This window comes from Pleurodeles waltl, chromosome 6, assembly GCF_031143425.1.
Source record: "Pleurodeles waltl isolate 20211129_DDA chromosome 6, aPleWal1.hap1.20221129, whole genome shotgun sequence".
In the NCBI taxonomy this organism is placed as follows: Eukaryota; Metazoa; Chordata; class Amphibia; order Caudata; family Salamandridae; genus Pleurodeles; species Pleurodeles waltl.
In genome coordinates this window covers 876113155-876128171 of record NC_090445.1, presented here as the reverse complement: position 1 = coordinate 876128171, position 15017 = coordinate 876113155, and the positions used below count along the sequence as shown (strand labels likewise).

Below are 15017 nucleotides of genomic sequence, written 5' to 3'. Positions count from 1 at the left end.
TGACTTTCGGATGCTCAAGTTAATTCTGAACCAATGTATTTAAGTACCACATACAGCATCCTCCCATGCCCTGTCCACAGTTTCAGTTGCTTCAGTGTACGATAGTGGAATATACCCCCGGTCTGTATATGTCAGTTATCAGTGTAGTTGACAAGGGTCTTTCTGCACATGATGGATGCAATCACGTCCCTACAGGATCATAGCAGATGGATCCCATCTAACAACACCATGGCTTCACTTCCGTGGCCAGCGCCACTTATTACTAAAGGAGCAGTAGCTATGATGACTGATAGTAGAACATAGACCCCATTACACGCTGCGACTGACCTGATTGTGAGTGTCTGTACAAACCTCACAGGCAAGGGACAGCAATCCAGGATTTACTGTTACGCATATATTCTCATGTGGCTCGCCAGCAGGCAGGCCTCGTAAACATCCATAAAAATTCTATTTTAAGCTGTGCTTAAATCAGAGCATTTCACAGTTCAGACTTTCAATTTTCGCCCATATCCTTTTCAATGACCCTTTAATGGGAGTCCTCTGTTCTTTGGGATTTATCTCTCTCGCACTCTTTGTTCCTGTGCAGGTTGTCGTGAATCCTAAATTTGAAATGGCCGAGTCAGATTTTACTAACAACGTGATGAAGTGTCGCTGTAAATACGATGGCCATCACATCTGGATGCACAGCTGCCACACAGGTAAGAAGGACGTCAACGATGAGTGGGTGCAACAAGTGTTGCTGCAGCGACCGTACATTAACTGGGTACGTAGACCCCCATGCAGCCGTTAGACAATAAAATGCATTAACCAATAGATGGGTGGACTGAGATGTTCCAGTACGCTCTGAAGTATTTGCAATAGCCTGTCAAACTACAGTTCGTGTGGATCCCCAGTTATTAGCTTGTCGCCAGTTGTGCCCTGAGGAGAAGCATGTTCAATTTAAGAAACTTAACGGCACATGTGAATGGATAGTTAATAGACATTGTGAATTGACTGACTCAGTTTGCTGGCTATCACATTTTGTGAACTGAAAACTCAGCCATGTTCCCTGGTTGGATATTGCAATGTCATGAGTCTGACCACATGTTGCTTACAAAACATTCCAATAAGGAGTTAGGAGTTAGGATTCCACTCACGAAACGGTTTATCTTCTCCTTCTGTATAAAGATGTCCACCTTGTGAGGCAGCATTCAAGATGGTGCACAATGTGCAACAGTTATCAAGCTTCGAGGCACTTTGAGAAAAGGAGGGGGAGACATCCGATGCCTGGAAACAAGTGATGCCTGGGAAACTTACTGAATAATTGAGGAAATGAAATTTGAGTACAGAAAAAAACATACTTAAACTTTTATGTGGCCACAAGGAATATCTGACAGTATTGAAATAGCTAGATGTAGAGGGTTTTGCCAAGGTCAGAAGAGTTTTCGTAGTGCATAATAAATTAAAGTCCTTTACTGCTTTTCACAGTCTCAATTTCGAAACTTTAGCTCTTGTCAACGGAGGATTGACTTGAAAGTAACCTTTGGACAGGGGCTCCTATTGAAATGAAAAGGGAGGTTGTGATGGCCCACAACATATCTTCTACCCTGCTCTCTGATTCTTATCCAAGTGAAGTTGGCATCTAGGATACCACGTGCGGTGTCCCAGAGGGAGCTTTTACTCATAAACACAAAAATACATGGTTATTTTCATAGAGGGTCTCTGGATCAGCCCTCATCCTCTATTGGACTGTTCATCTATCATCTAAGTTTTGCTTCCATCCACTGCAGCATACAGAATGCGGAATAGCTCAGTCTATTTCAACCATTGGCTCTCTTGCATTGTGTGACAACATTTCATGATCACATGGGAACCTCTGCCTAATAGGAAATGCACTTAAGTGGCAAGGCTTTTCAGTCAGTACTTTAATATGCAAGTGCCTCTTTATTTCCATTGTTTATCCGTTTTTCTCTAGTGATTCTTTTCTGATTAAACTATGTCTTCGGGTTATAATAAATGAAAGCAAATAGTATTTTTCTTTGAGAAAACAAGAAAATGTCTAGTGTGCATTAAAACTAAAGAGGGTTATATCCTGTTCTGCTTTTAGGAAGCACACGTAGTTGTCTATTAAAATACTATGTTAGTTTTTTAACCTTTAACATGTTATTGCATCATAGATGCACATGCATCTCGTTTAGGTATAATGTGTGCATATATATATATATATATATATATATATATATATATATATATATATATATATATAAAATATATTCACTGAAAACACCAAAAGTTACAGGAACGATATAGTTAGATTGACGTTTTACCCTTACAAGACCATAGAAATTCAGCAGATTTAGTTAGACTTATAGTTATACTTATGTTAAGAAACTGTAACTGGTTGCTCAAAGTTACTTTCCCGCATGAGTTATAGTTTCTTCAGGTACGTATAACTATAACTGCTGAATTTATATAGTTTTGTCTGGGTAAAACGTCAATCGAACTATAAAGTCCCAGTTACCTTTGGTTTTGTCAGTGAATTTCTCTGTGTTTTTTGTAATGCTCACAGTAGTATTTGTGTCAGGTTACAGCAAGCCAATCAGGGCCTTGCTTTTCCCCAGGATCTGAGGAGGATCCTCAAATCTATGGATCCGCCAAAAAAGGGCAATTTATTGCTCATGAGGGGGCCCTAAGGACTCTTTGGGACTCCCTACCATTGCTAAGGGGTTCGGATGTCCCTACCCTGGCCCTTCTTCATTTCTTTTTACCTTTTGTCTGGGACTTGGCTCAGGCTGAGTCCCAAGATGGCTGCCAACATTTTCTGGTTTGAAGTGTTGGCAGCCAATCAGAGATGTGTATTTCTCTGCACAAGCTCGTCTTTGTTTGCGAATACTTCCCGGCCAGAGATATGCACATTTGAATTTTCCTAAATTTCTCAAAAACTACTGAACGGATTTACTCCAAATAAGCAAAAGTGTAATCTGCTTACCAACAGCTGGCTTTCTGCCAAATTTGGTGTAATTCTTAAATTAACATGGGAAACACAACCTTATTTGAGTCCCCTTTTTCTCTGTCTCCGCTTGATGGATCACCCCCAAAACTTTCCATGCGCAACAAGAATCAGCGCAACACTTTTTTTTGGAACATTTTGTGAAGATTCCTCAAATGGTTCCAAAGATATAGGCAAGTCAAAAAACGATTTTCTTATGGAAACATGGTCCTAACTATAACTACCTACTGGTGACTGCCAGTAGGTAATATATATATATAATATAGGCGCACTATGGAATGGAGTACCATCAGTCTGTGCCACTAAATCTCCTTGATTAGAAATCTTGGAAAGTTGCTTTTATTTTTTTGAAAGACTCTTAACCCATGTGTATGACTCTCACCCAGGAGAGGTGTATTACTTCATATCATTGCTGTGATCGTTAACTTGACTTTCAGATGCTGAAGTTAATTCTGAACCAATGTATTTAATATAAATTCATATATATGTAGATTTGCCAACAACTTTGCAGCCATTTGATAAATCTTCACAAAATTTTCAAAACTCGCACACTAATTCATTCAGCTGCTGTCCCGAAAGTTTTAGTGTAACTCGTCAAGCGGAGGCCAAGCAAAAGGGGGGTCCCAACACAGGTTTTCCCCATGCAGTCAACCCCATATAACCACTCAACCCTGTGCCATGCACCACCTTTGGCAGTGCACTGCGGGATTGACCGCAGGGCCTTCCCTGTGTCCAGGCCCTATGGTCAACCCCCTATAACCACCCAACCCCAAATGCATATGTTTCTGAGTGGATCTGTGAGTCTGTACATGTGTACCTCAGTGGGTGTGTGAGTGGGTATGTGAGTGTATGAGTGGGTCTGTGACTGGGTGCATGAGGGTCTGAGTGAGTCTGTAAGTGGGTGCATAAGTGTCTGAGTGGGTCTGCGAGTGTGTACGTGAGTGAGTATATCTGTGAGTGGGTACATGAGTTTCTGAGTGTGTGAGTGAATGAATACGTTTCTGAGTGGGTCTGTGAATGCATGAGTCTCTGAGTGGGTCTGTGAGATGGTGTGTGAGCCTGAGTGTGCCTGTGAGTGGGTGAATGAATATCTCAGAGAGTCTGTGAGTAGGTGTGTGAATGTTTAAATGGGTCTGTGAGGGGGTGCATGAGTGTCTGAGTGGGTCTGTGAGTGAGCACATGAGTGAGTGGGTCTGTGTGTGAGTGCATGAGTGTCTAAGTGAGTGTCTGAGTGCATCTGTGAGTTGGTGTGTGAGTTTGTCAGTAGCTGTGTGAGTGACTCGTCAATAAAGGTAGCTCACCTGCCTGTTTATCCAACATGAGTACACAGTTTTGCACAAAATATCTACACCAAAGGAGTTCTTTCTGTTTCTTTGGGTAAATGTCCAGTATGTATCCTACACTACAGCTGCATAATTGAGCACAAGGACATGTCACCAGTGACCTTGTGTGTATTTTGGCAACATGATTGTTCCTGGTGCATCTCTCTCTCGAATTCTGTGATAACATGAAATCTTCCTATAGAGAGGCCAGCGAGACTACAAAGACATAAATCTCCACAAATTAGGGTTCTTTCTGTTATCTATGTGATGTAAGTGCTTCTTTGTTTAGAGGAAATGTCATCATATTCCTCTGATATAAGAACACAACACAAAAATAGGCAGGAAATGCAACAAGGGCCCTTTGGGAAGCTGTGCATCAGTCTGACAATAGGGGGAAGATCTTGGCATACTACTAAGGTGGACGGTATGGGGCCAAGTGGGTGGAGCTTCCAGATGATTTGCACATTTGCATACTTGTAGCAGTTTAAAAGAAGAACCATGGACTCTGCTCTCACCAGGAGAGGACAAGAAAGAACCACTTGTCACAGTCACATACAGATTGTGCTCCAGTAGATACATAATGCATCCCCTGGGGCCTGGCCATCATTCAAAAGGGAAAGGGGACCCCGGGGGCCCCATCTCCTGGGGCCCGGCCTTAAACTATATTATTTCCCCCAGGGCCTAGCCATGTCTCTGGGTGCCCCCAGGACACAAAGTGTTCAATGGGACCTCAGGGGTTGCCTCAAGACCCCCGCGGTACCAGCTGGCTGCCCGCCTTCTGCAGGAACCGGCATTGCTATTGCACACAAGGAGCTGCTAAACATGAAGCTCCCTGTGTGCAGGAGCAATTGTTTCATCTCTTTCCCTGCCCGCATCTCCGTGGGCAGGGATAGAGATGAAACCTCTGCTTCCAGCAGGAAGAAACACTTTGACAGCTCCTGTTTGCTTTTGCTTGGTGAGAGCTGTCAAAGATCGCACCAAGCAAAAGCAAACAGTTATGTCCCGGAGTGGGCACCATAGTACATAGCAGGAACTGGAGTGGCAGGGTGGCAGTCCCCAGGGCCATATAGGGCTCCACGAGGGGGGCCCTGTGGCCCCTCTCCAATGTTTAATTTAGCCATTGGGAGGTGGTGGTCCCTGGTGCCAGGAATTTATGATGGGCCCCTTCCTTATTTTATTTCAGCCCCAGGGAGGTGAGGCTGTGGGGGACCTCGAAGGTCCCCCGCATTAATTTACAATGATTTGTGCTGGGAAGGTGGCAGTCCCGGGGGCTACAGTAAACCCTAGGAGGGGGGCCCTGTGAACCCACCTCCTTTTTCACCCTCAATGCCCCCGGGACCTGGCCCATCCGGGGGCAAAGAAAAGGAAAAGCACAGGAGACCGCTCTTTTTTTTAAGACTCTCAGAACAATCTGCATATCCATCGGCAGAGTTTTCCAAGATTTAGAATAAATGCTTTTTACCCATGGCCGGGTCCCTGGGGGACCCCTAGAGCAAGACTAGGAACTCAAGGTGACCCTACCCTGGCCCCTTTTCTTTTTTTGATATTTTTTTAAGGGACTCCAAGATGGCTGCCATAACTTCCTGGTTGAAGTGTTAGTAGCCAATCAGATCTCAGCACGAGATTGGGAGGGTTCATGCTCCTACATATACAAATTAGATTTTTCTTTTTTACCTCAAAAATGTGTGAACCGATTTGAACCAAATAACAAAAACAGCGCTTTCTAGACCAACTGCTACCTTTCTGTCAAATTTGGTGTAATTCCGTCCAGCAGTTCACGCTGTAGTCGGTTTAACAAACCCCATGGGATTTAACATGGGGAAAACACGTCTTGGGATCCCCGATTGTTCTCTGCCCCTGCTTGACAGATCATCACACTACTCTCCAGACAGCAGCTGAAATGGGCGTCAAATTTTGTGAAGATTCATTAATGGGAGCCAAAGATGTAGGCAAGTCAAAAATGCTTTTTCTGTAGAAGCTAGGTCCTAAGTATAACTACCTACTAGTTGTGACCGATATATGTATATATATATATATATGTATAAAATCCCTCACATCCACCAGCAAAGGCCTAACCAATAGGCTTGACCAATTGACCAATACTTGTTTATTTCGCTTCTCCAGCAGAGCACAAGGCAATCATGGTGGAGGAAGACTGCTGTCACCTCACAAGGATGAGCTGAAGCTGACATTTAGTGGCCGCTAGATCTTCAGTGTACAGTCACAAACCTTTTTACCTGTTCTCCTGAGAGAGTGTGTATCTGTTTCCTTGTGCAACATTTTCTTGATACCCATATCTTTAGCACCCCATAGTAGTTTGTGAGGGTTATGGTATGCATTATGAGTGCAGATCGCATATTACATACTTTGGTATTCTTGTTCCTTATCTGCTGAGTGAATACATGCACTCTAGCACAATATCAGGTTGTTCTTGTGACAATGTGCATACAGTGTCCCTCTTCTGGGAGGCTGAAAGTAATGCACATTTACATTCTGCCATGACAGATCTTGAGTGAAACGAAAGACTGTCAAAAACTGAGTTGTTTGCATTCAAAGCTCTTTCCCTTGCTGTGCCCAGACACAACATACATTTGCCACTTTAATGGTAATCTACGGCGTTTGGGATTGTTAGCCAATTATGAATTATGATATCAGAATGTGGCACAGTTTGTGACTGGCTCCCACATCCCCCCAGTACCCTCTGTAAAAGGATAACATTTTCATCCAGAGCCAATGTTTTTCTATGCATCAATGCATCTCAAGCACCAGCTGCGAGATATGTTTGATCAAGGCAAAAAGTTTGTCTTTTCCAAGCTTATGACATGGAGAAGCCTTCCTCCTGTCCTCTGCCCAGGATTACAAGAACATGGAATGCCTGCAGAGGAACTACTTTGACCCGGGGAACGAACACATGAAAGAGCTTACTGTGATGTGCTTGGAAGATGACTTCAGAAACCTAGACTACACTTAGTAACAGAAGTATATAGTTAACTGGTAGGCACTAAACCCGGTGTCATATACATCAACTGAAGGTTGAGGATATATTGAGAGTGTTGTAGTCCTTCCCCCAAATGTTAAGCCTCCATTTTCCATGTCTGACCTTGTGGGAATTCATATCATAACTGCACCTGCGCAGTTGGGTTTTATGTTCTTTGGCATTGTGCAGCAGCATTGCCCACAGGAAAAGGCCCATGGCTGGGCCCTGCACTCAACTCGCTGTGCATTCCCCCGCTGCACATGGCCTTCGTTTCCAATCACATTTCATGATACAATATCTTCAGAACCTCTCCAGGCAGACATGTGGATCATACAGTTCTGGAGTAACAGTGACCAGTCTCAGCCATTAGATGAAGTACCACACATTAATTCAAAGGCAAGGATGTGGAGCTTAGAGCATGGACGGTGATTCACTAATAGCCAGCTGATTTGTTGGCAATAGGGAAGAGTAACTATGGGTCTGAAGAGCTTGGAAAGAGTACAGGTGGTGACATTCACAGCTAATAGAAGGGGCAGTGTGGAGCACAGACGTATCTGTTGTACTATTCATAGAATGTGAGACATCGATATATTAGCACCCTGATTTTTCACATGCATTGAGTGAAAGGTACAATCAGATATATAGCGTTATGTACAGAACTCAGTGAATTTCACAAGAGCATGAGCTACATATCACAGGTGGGTTACTTGCTGTTTCTAATGGCCTCAGCAAAATTACCACAACCACAAACTGTCCAAATAACCATCGTGCTTTTTCTTTCAGATGATGCCTACAGATCTGACCTGCAGGATTCCTTTGAGCATCAGCAGAGACTCGCTAACAACCTTGTGTAAACCACACAGACCGGCAGAGGTGGCATGCCAAAAGTCTCTCCACACCTGCCAGCACAGTTTTTCAAAGTACTTGTTCAAAACAAGATTTAAAACTTTCACACATCTTGAAGAAATATAGAAAACCTGGGAACATATCCATAAGATCCCCAAACAAACTTTAACAGCCGTGCGCTGAAGGAGAAGCTAATGCTTCAGGACAATGAGCATGTGCTGCACTTTGGAAGGTTTTTCCTTGACCGTGAGTCAGTGCCGTCTACACTTGGCTCAAGAGCTTCTGTGCAAGGAGTGACTTATACGATGGCTAACAAAGCTCTCCTTGACAATGACTATACTCTGCAACTAGGAGCTCCGATTACGTCAATGGCAGAGAAGGAATCCCACCAATGAATTATGCTCAACTTATGTTCCTATCTTGTGTTTCCTTACATCTACCATCACAATAGGTTTCATGGACTATTGTTCTCATTATCATTTGGGTGTTATCAATTGTATGCGTTTGTGGCAGAAACCTAATGCAAGGCTTCTTTTCATTTGCATGGATTCACTCAAAAAACATTGTGATGAAATGGTAAATGTCCCAGATGCGGTGCTAACAGAAGGCAATGTTCTGTAACCCAAAGCAATTGTGGAACCAGTTGAAGAACACTTTTGTTTTTTATTCTAAAATGTTTATTCTTAGTATTTATTGTGAAGATAGTCATGCTGGAAAAAGTCCGCAATCTGTACCCTGTATTGTACTGTACATCCATAGAATCACCTTCAACTTATTTGTACAATGCAATAGGCAGAGCAAACTTGAGCCATGTGGAATTCTTCAATCGCCTCAGTGGACTATTCTTACTTGGGGTCCATCTTGGACTCTCAGTGTTATAGGAGCAGTAATGTCGCCAACTGCAGCTTCTCTTGCAAAAACAATGCAATTTTCTTGACAATCTCAAATGTAGCATTCACGTTTTTGTTGAGATTCGAAACTGAGGAAATGCCTTTTCGACACATAACACTAGCTCAGGGATGTATGCACTCCTGCTGCGCAGCTTACATTTTGGAAATAACACTGATGATGATATGTGCTGTACTGTTTGCACTGTGATAAATTGGTGAAGCGAAATGTAAAAGTGACCTTGTTTAATAATATGACCAGCAAGGGAGGTGCTCGTGGGCGAACATTAAAGCAAAATTAGACATGTCTGATTCAACCAATTTGAATGCCGCTCTATATGCCTCAAGCAGAGACTGTGTGTTTTTATCATTGAGGGCAAGTTACAAAGTGAATGGCCATGAAAAGAAGAGGTGTGTGATATTTGAAAGTTGACTTTTGCCGAGTTTGTAAAGTTTTTATCAAAGACTTGAAAAGGAGTAGAGGAAAAGTTATTCATAAAATGGCTTGCTGGTGAAATCCCCTGGAAACCTAAGGTGTTTTGGAGACGAATTTTCTTTCTCAAAATGATTGTGTGGAAGAAATCTTCCAGGAAATTTCACTATCATCAGTCGTGGAAGAGTGACACATTTTATAATTTTGTTAAGTTTGTTACTATCACAAACTTTTCAGGGAAAAATATAATTTTACACACCCAATTGACACCCTGTGAAAGAAATTCTGAACAGAGATCGTTTAAGGTCGTTAGTAAAATCGCTCTGCTGTGTTCAAGATTTCAACTTTCATGCCTCACCGGTTGACGCGATGACTTCTCCACATCATTGATGGCATTTGGAAAGACTGCAAGAAACTAAGGTGCTCTCTAAACGTATTGTTACTTTTAATTGATATGTTTTGTTGACTGGAACATTGTACCTCAAAGAGTTAATATTTGCAAATAGGACACCAATAAAAGGGAACAACTGGTGACACTAAGTTCCACCAAAGCACGAATAAATGTTGTTATTATTGCAGTAATCGGTTTAGGAAATAACCACTAAAGGTTAGCCATAGAAACCACAAATGGAAAAAGCATATTATTTATTATACTCTTTAAGAAGTGATGGTTGGAGGATTTACCTGCATCTCATATTTTATAACACATATTAAGTATAATGAAAAGCATTGGCTGCAGTCGCGGTAATCTCACACAGCACATTCTGCCTAACCAGCTTTGAAAACGATTATATATACCTTAAGAAACTCTGGTCTACTTTCATAAATGGGTGAACTGATGAAACTGTGATTGGCTGGATGGAGGGAGGGTAGGAGGCCACCTGACGGTCTATCTCCACTCCTATCTAGGTTTTGCAGCAGTCAGTTATTTGTTCGCGATATAACTTGTGGACACCACATAAAAGCACAAGGAGACAATGCTGCAGCTCTGACTTGGGTTTCCAAAGGCCATGCAGCTACCAATGTAATGGAAATACAGGGGAATGAATAGGTGGCTAGATGACACAATGAGGTCTCAACTTTTAGACCTTGGAACTCTCTTTTAATCTTCAGCCCTCTGCAACAGCACTATTCTCTGGTGCATGGATCTGTTGTAATCTTCACAAATGTGCATTTTGGGGTACGCCAGTTTTGCTTCACTTTTCTTGGATGTTGCCTTAGAAGCAACTCTCTTTCGGACGTGCTCTCCAAAATAGCCATCACTGTCCCCAGCAGTCCCTCTCCCTTCTGATGACTTCTCATTGGCAATCTATAGGCTTTGCGGGCAATCATCCTCATTGGTGCATCAGGAGGGAAAACATCTGTCAAAATACAGTAATCATAAAAAATGCATCATCTGGGTAATGGGTGCCATCTTTTATCCTCCTCTGTCCGATAGGGAGACAATCCATATACAAAAAATGAAGCGCCAGCAGTGCATCCCCTCTCGCTTGTCAGTCCACTGATAGCAGATTACAATCCCACGTCGGGAGCCACCCTCCAACAGTGGGTACGCCTCTTCCTGCCACCGCTGGAACCACAAAAGATGGAACAATGCCAGAGGGTAAAAGGGACAGGTCTCATTATGAGCACAGCAAGCTCCACCCACTCCACACATTTTAACGTATGACCATGTTACTATCTTAAACAAACAATAACATGAAAAAAACCAAGGCCAGTAGTATGACGTATTCACCTGGATACTACAACCGACATTGCTGGAGAAAAGGCGTGGGAGAATGAGGAATTACCAGAGACTTTAGACCCAGCATTATCATTTCACAAATAGGAATCCCCATTAATTACGCATTCTTGAAATGCTTTGATTTCCGATGTTGTTAACTCCGGGTGTTCGGGGGGAGGGAGGGGGCGAAATTATCAGTCCCCACATCTAGGGCACTCGGAAAAAGAACCCAAAGTATTTTACACATGGATATAGTGGACTTATTGAGCTGAATTCTTATCCTAAAATTGCTACTTGTTTACCTTTCCATTAAATAAGGGTTGAGCAAGGAAGCTAAACAGATATAGAGGACGACATTGTCTGTGTTCTTCGACCACCATAGGAGTTCCCCCTGTTCATTGTTTGCAGCGTACTGTTCTTGGCTGTGTACTGCCCCATAATTCATGCCAGCCCTCCAAGCCGTCTTCTCTAGGAGTGTATACTCAACAAAATCAAAATAATGATACCTCTTGACTCAAGTAATATTGCCACATCACCCCACCCTTGCCACTCAGCATGCCCTAAAACCTTCCATTCATCAAATAAACATTTTGGCACACTACCTAACCTGCACTGTTTAGATATACAACAGTCTACTTTTTTGACAAAACGTGCCTTGCTTCCTGCTCCCCAAACCACCTTTGCTAAAGAAAAGTCACAAAACTATTTGATTTTATTGAACTGCTATGGTACATATTCCATTCCACATTCCCACTACTGTTTCACTTCAACTATATTCTTGCCAACTCCAGAGACACACCATCCCCAATAAACATCCACCAAAACCATCTGGTGGAAAGGTTGTTGAGGGACTCTTGCACTGCCTCTCCTGTTGGTGACTTTATGCCATTAGGCCCATCCCCCCTTAATCAGGAGGAGTGGAATATGTTCCACTTAGGTAATGGCACCAGTAACAATAAGACCTCCAACCTTCTTTAAGGTATTCCCAGATTGCCATATATCTCAGCCTCTCACACTTCTCCAGTTCTGCATTAATGCTATGCTAGAATGCTTGGAATCCGCATCAGTCTGCACAAAGCGTTTTTCAGCATACTTCTTACCTGATGAAGTGACTATGCCATTACATGCTCATGCATCAAGTGCTCTTCTGAGCTTCATAACTTGGCATTCAAGCACTCCCTGGTCCCTTATACCAGACAGGACAAGCCACCGCGGTCTATCCCCAGCAGAATGTATACCCCTTTGCTATAAGCAGCAGGAGTGCGTAGGCGCCAACAGCTTGTGAACAATTTTTTTACTTGAGTTATTATAATCACTTGTATTCCACACTTGTAAATAAACACAGATAACAAACACCACATCATGCTTTGGCCTATTCATTTCTGACCACCTTTAGTTTGAAATAGCTGAAGATGAATGTCGTCTCATTGATCAAGAATGCCATTAAAATTCATCACACCAAAAATAAACATCACAACTGTATGCACAGAGGGTAGGATGTGACATGATACATAACCATAGACAGAGCCCAACAAGAGTACAAATGTGACAATTACACATGCCGGATCCAAACAACTGAAACAGTCTCTCATCCAGCCCAAAATTGGAGATCATTTGAAAGTCACATTACACGTGTTCAGAGACTGGGTGGTACCATCCATGTGTACGTGACCATGTCATCAATGGCTACTCTCAAGTGTGTGATATGAGCAATACACAATAGCTACAACATCAGCTGCCACTAACTCAGGAGGAGACCTTGAAGTTACAGTGACAACATACACCCAGACAGGTGATAGTGGATCCACATTCCAACACACATGTACACATATGTCATACAATCAATCTAATATTTGAAAGTAGACCATCACAGTTGTGTCCCAGTCTGAACCTAGCAGGAAGATTGTAACATGACACTAAACCAGTTTATGCAGAAAGGGACACAGACAACCAAAATATTCTTCTCATTATCACATCGGGAACGCTGAGAGTCTTGCAAACATAGTCATAGTAAAATGGTATGCAAGTTTGCTCCAATTCATTATTACTGCAAACGTCAAATGGGCTAATGAGATGAATGAATGGTCAACAGTCATTCATACCATATGGCCTTACATTAGCCCGCTGCTGCAGGTTTGCCATGATATAATAAATATACTCCATGGATACAGTAGCTATTCTGGATGGTCAAATCCTAGGGTGCTGGTGGCCTAAGTCCACCTCTACCGCCCCCAAAACATACAAGAATCATGTACTTGTGAACCACACACATGCATAAGGCACATCTGTGGCCTCCATGTCACAAGTCCAACACAAATCTGAAACACAAAATCATAATGGGACATGCTCAGCCCCATAAAAACTGAAAGTGACTCTCCCACTCCCTGTTAGGACTACAGATAAAAGCATCACCATCATAAATGTGGACACATTTTGGAGACGGAATACATAATGGTATCCCATCCATCATTTCAAAATAGCCATCAGCAATTACACCAAATATGTCGTCAAATATGGTCAATACATTAGTTAACGTATCCCAAACATTACAGTGTGAATGCCTTCTATACATAAAACAACGGACATGTGTCATATACAAACACATATGTGTATCACATCGCACTGTTTGACCATGACAAATCCCCTTTCCAAAGCTAAAAACATGAAGACATAAGGAAAAATTTGCTCCATATTCGACGCATACAGCATGGCCGTCATAATTTGTTCACGTACATGTGTGCACACAATGCAGAGTCAAATACAAATGTATCCAAAAGTGTCTTAATATTTTGCCTTCAAAGTATAATTGACATCCACAATATTTTTGACTCTGCATCCTATGCACTACTGAACGTGTAAAAAAAATGACGCCCATGCTGTATGCGTGGTAAAATTGACGCTACATGGACAATATGTTGGTCATCTCATGTACATTATAAAATATTAATATTCATATCATATTTTTTCACTCCGCATCATGTGCACTACTGTACGTGTAAAAAAAATGACGCCCATGCTGTATGCGTGGTAACATTGACGCTACATGGACAATATGTTGGTCATCTCATGTACATTATAAAATATTAATATTCATATCATATTTTTTCACTCCGCATCATGTGCACTACTGTACGTGTAAAAAAAATGACGCCCATGCTGTATGCGTGGTAAAATTGACGCTACATGGACAATATGTTGGTCATCTCATGTACATTATAAAATATTAATATTCATATCATATTTTTTCACTCCGCATCATGTGCACTACTGTACGTGTAAAAAAAATGACGCCCATGCTGTATGCGTGGTAAAATTGACGCTACATGGACAATATGTTGGTCATCTCATGTACATTATAAAATATCAATATTCATATCATATTTTTTCACTCCGCATCATGTGCACTGTAATGCGTCAAAAAAAAATGACGCACAACTGTGTATGCGTGAAAATATGACGCAAAACGGGAAAATAAAAACAGCGGCCATTTTCTGCAGGAAGTGATGTAATAGGATATCCTGTTTACAAAATCTGTACTGGGAGTTAACTTTCACTTTCACTTTGCAGTCTCAGATTTATCTAGACTGTGTGGTTGTGTGAAAGGTGTTGTCCTGTGTTTTACTGCTTTTGTGTCCTGTGTGCCTTGTATTTTGTCTTAGTGTCAATCTATTATTGTTGTATAACATTGTCTCAGTCTGTTTCGTGTTATTTTGTCTATACCTGTGATAGTTTGTATTGTCAGTGGGAGTCTGTTGTGGGTAGCATAGTTTGGGGGGTTATTTGGGCTATTTTTCTCCTTCTTCTTTTTCTTTCACACCTCTACCTTTCCCCATTTCCCAC

General features: G+C 42.0%; 1 protein-coding gene across 1 annotated transcript in view; it reads left to right on the top strand.

Annotated features, from left to right (window-relative positions):
- The window catches only part of LOXL4 (lysyl oxidase like 4), a 216526-nt gene extending 206510 nt beyond the window's left edge, over nucleotides 1-10016 (top strand). Inside the window, exons 14-15 of the mRNA XM_069239653.1 lie at nucleotides 587-698; nucleotides 8072-10016. Of these exons, the coding sequence (XP_069095754.1) occupies nucleotides 587-698; nucleotides 8072-8142 (183 nt within the window). The 3' untranslated portion in view covers nucleotides 8143-10016. The remainder of the gene's footprint in view (nucleotides 1-586; nucleotides 699-8071) is intronic.
- The last annotated feature ends 5001 nt before the right edge of the window (nucleotides 10017-15017 follow it).